This window comes from Hemitrygon akajei, unplaced genomic scaffold, assembly GCF_048418815.1.
Source record: "Hemitrygon akajei unplaced genomic scaffold, sHemAka1.3 Scf000057, whole genome shotgun sequence".
In the NCBI taxonomy this organism is placed as follows: Eukaryota; Metazoa; Chordata; class Chondrichthyes; order Myliobatiformes; family Dasyatidae; genus Hemitrygon; species Hemitrygon akajei.
The window spans coordinates 865,230-877,229 of NW_027331943.1; the positions used below are offsets into that span (position 1 = coordinate 865,230).

Consider the following 12,000-nt stretch of genomic DNA (forward strand, 5'->3'; position numbering starts at 1 on the left):
ACCATCTTGTCACCCTCCTTCCCATCCCATCACTCGCAAACCCCTTCCCTCCCTCCCCTCGCTCTCCTCTCCCCGCCATCTCGACGCTCTGCATCGTATGCTGGTTGAGGCTGCCATGTTGCGATGCCAATCTTCACCTCTCCTCATCGACCTCTTTCTCTCTCTCTGTTACCCAGTGAGTCACTCCCGTACTCACCCCGTCACTCCTGACACCCTTTCCCCTCTCTGGCCCCTTGCCCTTTCTCCCGCCATCCACCACATTTTGGTGAACATTTTCTGATGGGAAATTTCGCTCCCCCACCCAATCCCTTCTCCCCCGTCCGTTGAGTGAGTCACTCCCCTCTCCCTCGTTGAGACAATGATCTCCCCGATCCATCAGCCCTGACCGCGTCCCCGACCCCCGCTCCCCCTTTCTCCTTCCGACGCCCCACTTTTTTGCTGCTCGTCTTATTTGTGAAGGAAATGTCACCACCCATTCATCCCCTACTATTGAAAACGTCACTCCCCCACACCCCACATCCTGTCCAATCAGACCACTCCCTCCCGTCCCATCACTTCCCCTCTCTCCCCGTCCCATCACTCCCGCTCCCTTCCAGTCGATTCACTCCTCCTCATCCCGTCGTTGTCTTCTCCATGTCGGCCACCAGTTTGTGACAGGGACTTTCGCCCCTCCCCTCTCCGTCCCCTATTGAGTCAGTGACTTCGCCACGCTCACCATCTCCTCAGTCCACTCCTCGTCCCGTCACTCCTCTTCCTCCCAAATCCCTCACCCCTCCTCCCCAAAACCCACATGTATATGTGTATGTGCGAATATCTGAGATATATACATTAGTTTATTCAATGACAACATTATTAGAATTAGAACATATATACAATATGGAAGACGATATAAAACACAAATTAAAATACTGTTATAACAATCAATAACACACTCGATCCCGGGATTGTATCCATGGGCACCGCATGTTCCTTCGCCATCGATTCTGAGTGTGACAGTGGTCATTGTAAGTCAGTGTCTCACTCCATCCCTGGCGGCCACATTAACCAAGGATTCGCCCATTTTAAATCAGCGCGTCCCTCCCTCTCTTGTGCTCACTTCTACCAAAGCCGTCACTCCCTCCCCAGCGGCCATTTCAAGTGAAGCGTCGGACATCCCACCTCTCCCGGATATTGATAGCGGCTCCCTGACGCCCGCGAATTATATACAATATCCCGCAAATCGGTTTTTTTTTGAGAACGAGAGAGAGAGAGAATTGAATACTCTTCATGGCAGAGTAAAAAAATATAAAACGTACTTCACCCCAGACTACACTAAAGTGTTCCCCTGCCTAATAGGGGTCAGGAATAATGACAGTGTCGCTCGCTGCCCTGTCTGCAACATTGGGTTTTCTATTGCCCATGGGGGGGGGGGGGGGGGGTTAAATCACTGTTGAGGTGAGTTTAACGGGTGTCATTCGTTCATTAGCATAGCTAACGCTATTTAAACTAGCTGGCTGGCTGCTAAGGAGCTACTCTATTGCAGACATCCCACCTCTCCCGGGAGTTCCGGGAGTCTCCCGCATATTGATGGTGTCTGCTTCCCTGAAATGAGATTTTGCAGGGTGGGATTAATTGAGTGATGGAATGGTGCAGAGGGAGATTCACTGTGTGTTTGGCATTGCAAATGTGTGATGGGACGGTGTGGAGGGAAATTCACTCTGTGTCAGGTCCTGGGTGTGAGTAAATTTACAAATGTAAATTAAACAACGTGTGAGCTGCTGACGTGCGGGAATAAATAAACTGCTTCCGACTCACTCACAGTCACACACAATTAACTGACCGGCGACAAGGAGTGACCGGTTGAATAATCAGTCCCGTTTCTCACCATCACTCTGTATCGGGGAACCTATGATTATAAAATCACACTTCAGTCCACTGTGGCCGGGATGTTAATCAAGGCTGTTCACAAGTCTCCAAACAAATCCACGGTGAGTTTGCAGTTCCCTGCCTCCGTATCCCTCCCCCCCGTCCCAGCCTCTCTTTCTCTCCTTCGCCCTTCTCTCTCTCCCCTTCAGGCTTCTCTCTCTCTCTCTTCTTCCCACTCTCCCTCCACCCCTCTGTCTCCTCACCTGCCTCTCTCTCTCTCTCTCTCTCTCTTTGTCAATTTAACATCATTATATCGGCCAGACTACCGAATGCACCGTCCTCAGCAAAGGGAGCAAAAGGATTCTCTCCCGGGATCATCCCCCCACCCCGGGACACCGGTGTCCCAGACTGAGCCCCGGACCCCAGGGCTCTTCCTGTCCGGGTAATTCCCCGGGGAGTCTCCCACACGCACTTCCGGCGGAAGCTGCCCCGCCGGACGGCAGGCGGAAACACGTCACTGCGGGACCGCTGCGAGCGACGCACACAGCGCGGGGCCCGAGCCGGTTCCGTTAAAACCGTTGGGAATCAGCCCCGGCGCGCGGCCGTTAAAGGTAAGGGCGGGGAGTTAAAGGGGAGGGCGGGGAGTCGGCCAAATGTCCTCATCCCGCGGGCGGGGATGTTCACACATTCAGATGTTCAGATCCACTCTCAGTCCGGGTCTGGGTTCCTGCAGAGATCTCAGTTCCTTCCTCCCGGTCTCACTGAACCGATTCCCCAACAGCCTGAAACAGATGGGAGAATAAAGATGAAATAAACAGATTATACAACGGTGTCAGTAACAGGGGACCGGGGTTAATGTTTCAACAACACTCACAGACAAATATCACCAGAAAACCCGCGGATCCGCTGATATTTTATCACATTGAACATTAACACAAACACTCACCAGATCCACTCCAGACTCGGGAGGGTCAGTATGAGGCGGCGGAGAGCGGGGGACAGATCCGTCTGTCAGAGAGTTTGATCTCAGGTCCAGCTCCGTCAGTGATGGGTTTGTACTGAGAGCGGAGACGAGATCCTCGGCACCAGAATCTGTGAGACCGACATTCCTCAGCCTGGAGATGAGAGAGAGTGAGGGTGAAGGACACAGAGAGACAGGAGACGGTACAAATCCCCAGTGTTTATCAGTAACACAATTACTGATCACATTAATGTTCAGTGTCAGACACCCAGTGACTGTAAACACAATCTCCCTCAGTCTGGTACTTACCACAGTCTCTGTATTTTACACTCCGGGTTCCTCAGAGCCGCAGACACCAGTTTCACTCCTGAATCTCCCAGGTTATTACCACTCAGGTCCAGCTCCGTCAGTGATGGGTTTGTACTGAGAGCGGAGGCGAGATCCTCGGCACCAGAATCTGTGAGACCGACATACTCCAGCCTGGAGATGAGAGAGAGTGAGGGTGAAGGACACAGAGAGACAGGAGATGGTAAAAATCCCCAGTGTTTATCAGTAACACAATTACTGATCACATTAATGTTCAGTGTCAGACACCCAGTGACTGTAAACACAATCTCCCACAGTCTGGTACTTACCCCAGTTTCTGTATTTTACCCTCCAGGTTCCTCAGAGCCGCAGAAACCAGTTTCACTCCTGAATCTCCCAGTGTATTCAAACTCAGGTCCAGCTCCGTCAGTGATGGGTTTGTACTGAGAGCGGAGACGAGATCCTCGGCACCAGAATCTGTGAGACCGACGCGCCTCAACCTGGAGATGAGAGAGAGTGAGGGTGAAGGACACAGAGAGACAGGAGATGGTACAAATCCCCAGTGTTTATCAGTAACACAATCACTGATTTTTTTTTTCTTCAGCACGACTGCGCACGTCGGCCAGTGGGAACAGCGAGAAGAGTTTAAAAGGAAGACAGATTTACAGAGCGAGCGTCAGAGGAGCGGGAGACAGAGTAGGAAGGCTTTGGCTCAACGGGGCTTCGGCGATAAAGGGTCGAGGCGAGGTAGGTTATCTGTTGACAATACAGACAGAGAGTATGTGTGTGAGGCTGGTTTTCTGTGCTCGGTGTCAGATGTGGGAGATCCTGGAGACTCCCAGCCTCCTGGACGGCAACATCTGCACCCAGTGTGTCGAGCTGCAGCTCCTTAGGGACCGAGTTAGGGAACTGGAGATGCAGCTCGATGACCTTCGTCTGGTCAGGGAGAGCGAGGAGGTGATAGAGAGGAGTTACAGGCAGGTGGTCACACCGGGGACACAGGAGACTGAAGAAGTGGGTCACAGTCAGGAGAGGGAAGGGCAAGAAGCAGGTACTAGAGAGTACCCCTGTGGCTGTACCCCTTGACGATAAGTACCCCTGTTTGAGTACTGCCGGAGGGGGGTGGCCTATGGGTTGGGGAGCATCAGTGTCAGTGCCTCTGGCACAGAGTCTGGCCCTGTGGCTCAGAAGGGCAGGAAAAGGAAGGGGATGGCAGCAGAGATAGGGGACTATAGTCAGGGGGTCAGACAGATGATTCTGTGGATGCAAGAAAGAAACTCGGATGCTAGTTTGCCTCATAGGTGCCAAGGTCTGGGATGTTTCTGATCACTTCCAAGATATCCTGCAGTGGGAGGGAGAACAGCCAGAGGTCATGGTACATCTTGGTACCAGTGACATAGGTAGGAAAAGGGAAGAGGTCCTGAAAGTAGACTACAGGGAGTTAGGAAGGAAGTTGAGTAGCAGGACCTCAGAGGTAGTGATCTTGGAATTACTGCCTGTGCCACGTGACAGTGAGATTAAGATTAGGATGAGGTGGAGGATAAACGCATTGACTGAGGGATTGGAGCAGGAGGCAGGGATTCAGATTTCTGAATCATTGGGACCTCTTTTGGGGCAGGAGTGACCTGCACAAAAAGGATGGGTTGCACTTGAATTCCTGGGGGGCCAATATCCTGGCAGGAAGGTTTGCTAAGGCTACTGGGGAGAGTTTAAACAAGAATTGCTGGGGGGAGGGAACCAAATTGATGTGATGGAGGAGAGGGAGGTTGGCTCACAAATAGAGAGAATTTGGAGACAGTGTGAAAGGGAGGATACGCGGGTGATAGAGAAGGAGGCACTCAGTCCGATGGTTTGAGATGTGTCTATTTTAATGCAAGGAGTATGATGAATAAAACGGATGAGCTTAGAGCGTGGATCAGCTCTCGGAGATATGATGTGGTGGCCATTACAGAGACTAGGATGGTGCAGGGGCAGGAATGGCTACTTCACGTGCCAGGATTTAATTGTTTCAGAAAGGACAGGGAGGGAGGCAAAAGAGGTGGGGACGTGGCACTGTTGATCAGAGATAGTGTCATGGCTACAGAAAAGGAGGACACTACGGCATCTCTGGGTGGAAGTTAAGAACAGGAAGGGGTCAATAACTCTACTGGGTGTTTTGTATAGACCACCCAACAGTAACAGGGACATCGAGGAGCAGATAGGGAGACAGATTCTGGAAAGGAGTTTTAATAACAGGGTTGTTGAGGTGTGAGATTTTAATTTCCCAAATATTGATTGGTATCTCCCTGGAGTGAGGGGTTTAGATGGAGTGGAGTTTGTTAGGTCTGTTCAGGAAGGATTTCTGACACAATATGTAGATAAGCCTACAAGAGGAGAGGTTGTACTTGATCTGCTATTGGGAAATGAACCTGGCCAGGTGTCAGGTCTCTCAGTGGGAGAGCATTTTGGAGATAGTGATCACAATTTTGTCTCTTTTACCACACCTTTAGAGAGGTATGGGTCAGTTAAGTTAGGGAAACATTTAATTGGAGTAAGGGGAACTATGGGACTATCAGGTTGGAACTTGTAAGCATGAATTGGAAACAGATGTTGTCAGAGAATAGTACCGAAGCAATGTAGAAAATGTTCAAGGGATATTTACATGGGGTTCTGAGAAGGTGCGTTCCAATGAGACAGGGAAAGGATGGTAGGGGACAAGATCTGTGATGTACAAAGGCTGTTGTGAATCTAGTCAAGAAGAAAAGAAGAGCTTACAAAAGGTTCAAAAATGAGGTAGTGATATGAATCTGGAAGATTATAAGGCTAGCAGGAAGGAGCTTAAGAATGAAATCAGGAGAGCTGGAAGGGGCCATGAGAAGGCCTTGGTGGACAGGATTAAGGAAAACCCTAAAGCATTCTGCAAGTACGTGAAGAGCAAGAGGATAAGACGTGACAGAATAGGACGAATCAAGTGTGACAATGGAAAAGAGCGTATTGAACCGGAGGAAATAGCGGAGATATTTAATGAACCATTTGCTTCAGTATTCATGACGGAAAAGGATCTTGGCAATTGTAGGGATGACTTGCAGTGGACTGAAAAGCTTGAGAATGTAGATATTAAGAAATATGTGGTGGAGCTTTTGGAAAGCATCAAGTTGGATAAGTCACCGCGACCGGAAAAGGTGTACACCAGGCGACTGTTGGAAGCGAGGGAAGAGATTGCTGAGCCTCTGGCGATGATCTTTGCATCATCAATGAGGACATGAGAGTTTCCGGAGGATTGGAGGGTTGCGAATCTCGTTCACTTATTCAAGAAAGGGAGTAGGGTTAGGCCAGGAAATTATAGACCAGTGAGTCTTACTTCAGTGGTTGGTAAGTTGTTGGAGAAGATCCTGAGAGGTAGGATTTATGAACATCTGGAGAGGCAAAATATGATTAGGAATAGACAGCATGGCTTTGTCAAAGGCAGGTTGTGCCTTACGAGCCTGATTGAATTTTGTTGAGGATGTGACTAAACACATTGATGAAGGAAGGAAGAAGATGCAGTGTATGTTGATTTCAGCAAGGCATTTGATAAGGTACACCATGCAAGACTTTTTGAGAAAGTGAGGAGGCATGGGATCCAAGGGGACATTGCTTTGTGGATCCAGAACTGGCTTGCCCACAGAAGGCAAAGAGTGGTTGTAGATGGGTCATATTCTGCATGGAGGCCGGTGACCAGTGGAGTGCCTCAGGGATCTGGTCTGGGACCCCAAGTCTTTGTGATTTTTATAAATGACCTGGATGAGGAAGTGGAGGGTAGGGTTAGTAAATATGATGATGACACAAAGCTTGGGGGTGTTGTGGATAGTGTGGAGGACTGTCAGAGTTTACAATGGGACATTGATAGGATGCAGAACTGGGCTGAGAAGTGGCAGATGGAGTTCAACCCAAATAAGTGTGAAGTGGTTTACTTTGGTAGGTCAAATATGATGGCAGAATATAGTATTAATGGTAAGACTCTTAGCAGTGTGGAGGATCAGAGGGATCTTGGGGTCCGAGTACATAGGACACTCAAAGATGCTATGCAGGTTGACTCTGTAGTTAAAAGGGCGTACAGTGTATTGGCCTTCATCAGTCGTGGGATTGAGTTTAAGAATCGAGAGGTAATGTTTAACAGTTGAGAGATTATGAAGGGGGATAGATCGAGTTGACGTGGATAGACTTTTTCCATTGAGAGTAGGGGAGATTCAAACAAAAGGACATGATTTGAGAGTTAGGGGGCAAAAGTTTAAGGGTAACACGAGGGGGAATTTCTTTACTCAGAGAGTGGTAGCTGTGCGGAGCGAGCTTCCAGTAGGAGTGGTAGAGGCAGGTTCGGTATTGTCATTTAAAGTAAAATTGGATAGGTATATGGACAGGAAAGGAAAGGAGGATAATGGGCTGAGTGCGGGCCAGTGGGACTAGGTGAGAGTAAGCGTTCGGCACGGACTAGAAGGGCCAAGATGGCCTGTTTCCGTGCTGTAATTGTTATATGGTTATATGTTGCAGCTATACAGGACCCTGGTTAGACCCTACTTGGAATACTGTGCACAATTCTGGTCGCCTCACTATAGGAAGGACGTGGAAACCATAGAAAGGGTGCAGAGGAGATTTACAAGGATGTTGCCTGGATTGTGGTGCATGCCTTATGAGAATAGGTTGGGTGAACTCGGCCTTTTCTCTTGGAGTGACGGAGGATGAGAGGTGATTTGGTAGAGATGTACATGATAATGAGAGGCATTGATCATGCAGATTGTCAGAGGCTTTTCCCCAGGGCTGAACTGGCTAACATGAGAGGGCATAGTTTTAAGGTGCTTGGAAGTAGGTACAGAGGAGAGGTCAGGGGTAAGTTTTTTTACACAGAGAGTGGTGAGTGCGTGGAATGGGCTGCTGGCGGCGGTGGTGGAGGCGGAAACGATCGGATCTTTAAACTCCAGGAAGGCTACATGGAGCTTAGAAACATGGAGGGATATGGGTAAAACCGAGGTAATTCTAAGGTAGAAACATGTTCAGCACAACTTTGTAGGCTGAAGGGCCTGTATTGTCCTGTATGTTTTCTATGTTTCTTTGTTTCTACTGATCACATTAATGTTCAGTGTCAGACACCCAGTGACTGTAAACACAATCTCCCTCAGTCTGGTACTTACCCCAGTTTCTGTATTTTACACTCCGGGTTCCTCAGAGCCACAGACACCAGTTTCACTCCTGAATCTCCCAGGTCATTCTCCCCAAGTCTAAACACAAACAGACAGATTGATGAACAAAGTGATTCAAACTGTGGGTTTGGGGGAATTTCTCTCACTTGGATATTTCAGGAAACATTAAACTCTTCAGTAAATCACTGATCGCAGTTCCCATCACTATCAATGTCCCTCACTGACCAGCTCCAGCATATTCACCAAATGTCGGTAATTTAGTCTGTCGGTGTGACCCTGTAAACTCCACATATTCTCTCTCATTTCCAGATGGCTAAACAAAATGTTCCTGACAGAAATGCAGAAATGTCAATGGGACACAGTGAAATAGACCCAACCGAGCTAAAGGGATGGTGAATAGAGATCCCACAGGAAGAAAGGGAGTGGGGAAGATAAATCCCACAGGAGGAAGGAGCATGGGCAAGAGAGATCTGATAGGAAGGGGGGGGACGTGGAAGAGAGATCATACAGGAGGATGGCGGATGAGTAGGAGAGATACCTCAGGAAGTGGGGACACGGAACAGAGGAAACACAGGAGGAAGAGGAGTGGGGAAGAGAGATCCCACCAGAGGAAGGGGGATGGGGAAGAGAGATCCCACCAGAGGAAGGGGGATGTGGAAGAGAGATCCCACTGGAAGAAGGGGGATGGGGAAAAGCGATCCCACCGGAAGAAGGGGGATGGGGAAGAGAGATCCCACCGGAGGAAGGGGGATGAGGAAAAGCGATCCCACCGGAGGAAGGGGGATGGGGAAGAGAGATCCCACAGGAGGAAGGGGGATGGGGAAGAGAGACCCCACAGGAGGAAGGGGGTTGGGGAAAAGCGATCCCACCGGAGGAAGGGGGATGGGGAAGAGAGATCCCACCGGAGGAAGGGGGATGGGGAAGAGAGATCCCACAGGAGGAAGGGGGATGGGGAAGAGAGATCCCACCGGAGGAAGGGGGATGGGGAAAATCGATCCCACAGGAGGAAGGGGGATGGGGAAGAGAGATCCCACAGGAGGAAGGGGGAAGGGGAAGAGAGATCCCACAGGAGGAAAGGGGATGGGGAAGAGAGACCGCACAGGAGGAAGGGGGATGGAGAAGAGAGATCCCACAGGAGGAAGGGGGATGGGGGAGAGAGATCCCACAGGAGGGAGATGGGGAAGGGATGTCCCACAGGAGGATGTGGGAAGGGGAAGAGAGAACTCGCAGGGTGAAGGGGGATGGGGTAGAGAGAACTCGCAGGGGGAAGGGGGATGGGGTAGAGAGATCCCACAGGAGGATGTGGAAGGGGAAGAGAGAACTTGCAGGAGGAAGGGGGATGGGAAGGGATACCACAGGAAGAAGGGGATGGGGAAGGGAGGTCCCATGGGAGGAAGGGGAGAGAAGAGAGAGGGATTAAACAGGATGAAGGGGGAAGGGGTTGAGAGAACGGCCAGGAGGAGGGATGTGGAAGAGATGTCCCGCAGGAGGAGGGGAGTGTGAAAGAGTGATCCCACAGGATGAAGGGGAATGGGGATTAGGGAAACCACAGGAGGAAGGGGGATGGGGAAGAGAGATCCCACAGGAGGAAGGGGAAAGGGGAAGAGAGATCCCATGGGAGGAAGGGGGAAGGAGAGAGAGGGATTAACCAGGATGAAGGGGGATGGGGTTGAGAGATCCCACAGGAGGAGGAGGGATGTGGAAGACAGTTCCCACAGGAGGATGTGGGATTGGGAAGAGAAATCTCACAATAGGAAGGAGGTTGGGGAAGAGAAATACCACATGACAATGGGGCATGCCAAAGAGAGATCCGACAGGAAGTGGCAGGTATTCGAAACAAGGCCCTACAGGAGTAAGGGAATGGGGAAAAGAGATCCCACAGGAGGAAGGGGGATGGGGGAGAGAGATCCCACAAGAGGAAGGGGGATGGGGAAGAGAAAACCCACAGGAGGAAGGCGATGGGGAAGAGAGTTCCCAGAGGAGGAAGGGGGATGGGGAAAAGAGATCTCACAGGAGGAAGGGGGATGAGGAAGGAAGATCCCACAGGTGGATGGGGCGTGGGGAAGAGAGATCCCACAGCAGGATGTTGATGGGGAGCAGAGAGTGCACAGGTGGAAGGGGATGGGGAATAGAGATCCCACAGAAGTAAGGGGATTGGGGAAGGTTAATCCCTAGGAAGAAAGATGGTGGGGAGGAGATATCCCACAGTTGGAAGGAGAATGGGGAAGAGAGATCTGACAGGAGGATGTGGGATGGGGAAGAGAGATACATGTGGAGGGACAAGACAGATCCCACAGGAAGAGGGGGCATTTTGATGACCCACAGGAGGAAGTGGGATGGGGAAGAGCAATCCCTCGGAAGGAAGGGAGGTGGTGACAATAGATCCCACAGAAGGAATGGGAATGGGGAATACAGATCCCATAGGATGATCAGACATGGGGACGAGAGATGGGACTGGAGGAAGTGGGTGGTGAAGCGAGATCATACAGGAGGTTGGGGGATGAGTAGGAGAGATCCCATAGGAGGAAGAGTGATGGGGAAAATAAATGCCACGGGAGGAAGGGGGACGGGGAAGAGAGATCCCATCCGATGTAGGGGATTGGGAAGAGAGATCCCACAGAACGAAGTGGGATGGGGAAGAGAGATCCCACAAGAGGATGGGGAATGGGGAAGAAGGATGTATAGGAGGAAGGGAAATGGCGAAGCAAGATCCCGTAAGAAGTGGAGGGATGGAAACAGAGCCCCCACGGGGGTCAGGTGGATGGGGAAGAGAGATCCCACTGTAGGAAATGGGATATTGAAGAGAGATCCCACAGGAAGAAAGGGGTGGGGAGTTTAAATCCCACAGGAGGAAGGGAGTTGGGGAAGACAGATCCAACAGATGGAAGTGGGATGGGAACAGAGGCCCCAGAGGGTGAAAGGGGATGCGGAAGAGAGATCCCACAGGAGCATGGGGGGTGGAGAAGAGAGATTCCACTGTAGGAATGGGGATGGGGAAGAGAGATTCATCAGGAGGAAGGGAGCTGGTGATGAGAAATCCCACAGGAGTAAGGTGTATAGGGAACAGAGAGCCCACAGCAGGAAGGGAGATGGGTAGAGAGATCTCACAGCAGGAAGAGGGATGGGGAAGGGAGATGTCACAGGCGGCATGGGAGTGTGGAAGAGAGATCCCACAAGCAGGATGAGGCATGGGGAAGAGAGATCCCACAGGAGGAAGGGGGATGGGGAAGAGAGATCCCACAGGAGGAAGGGGGATGGGGAAGAGTGATCCCACAGGAGGAAGGGGGATGGGGCAGAGAGATCCCACAGGAGGAAGGGGGATGGGGAAGAGAGATCCCACAGGAGGAAGGGGATATAGAGAGAGCTTAAACAGGATGAAGCGGGAAGGGGTTGAGAGATTTGCCAGGAGGAGGAGGGATGTGGAAGAGAGTTCCCACAGGAGGATTTGGGATTGGGAAGAGAAATCTCACAGGAGGAAGGGGGTTGGGGAAGTGAAATTCCACAGGACAATGGGGCATGCCAAAGAGAGATCCCACAGGAGGAAGGTGTAAAGGGAACAGAGAGCCCACAGGAGGAAGGGAGTTGGGTAGAGATATCTCACAGCAGGAAGAGGGATGGGGAAGGGAGATTCCACAAGCGGCATGGTAGTGTGGAAGAGAGATCCCACAAGCAGGATGAGGCATGGGGAAGACAGATCCCACAGGAGGAAGGGGGATGGGGAAGAGAGACCCC

The 12,000-nt window shown here is 51.0% G+C and overlaps 1 protein-coding gene and 1 long non-coding RNA gene across 2 annotated transcripts in view; both read right to left on the minus strand.

Annotated features, from left to right (window-relative positions):
• Positions 1-815: 815 nt before the first annotated feature.
• LOC140721554 (uncharacterized) lies at positions 816-2,621 on the minus strand. Its single transcript, XR_012097398.1, has 2 exons — positions 1,532-2,621; positions 816-1,158 (listed from the first exon to the last, which is right to left on the minus strand). It is a non-coding gene; the product is annotated as an uncharacterized lncRNA (long non-coding RNA).
• Positions 2,622-2,728: 107 nt separating this feature from the next.
• LOC140721525 (NACHT, LRR and PYD domains-containing protein 3-like) overlaps positions 2,729-12,000 on the minus strand; it is a 94,708-nt gene continuing 85,436 nt past the window's right edge. The window contains exons 8-10 of the mRNA XM_073036339.1: positions 8,260-8,346; positions 3,116-3,286; positions 2,729-2,960 (exon numbers count right to left, since the gene is read on the minus strand). Coding sequence (XP_072892440.1) covers positions 2,729-2,960; positions 3,116-3,286; positions 8,260-8,346 — 490 coding nt within the window. The remainder of the gene's footprint in view (positions 2,961-3,115; positions 3,287-8,259; positions 8,347-12,000) is intronic.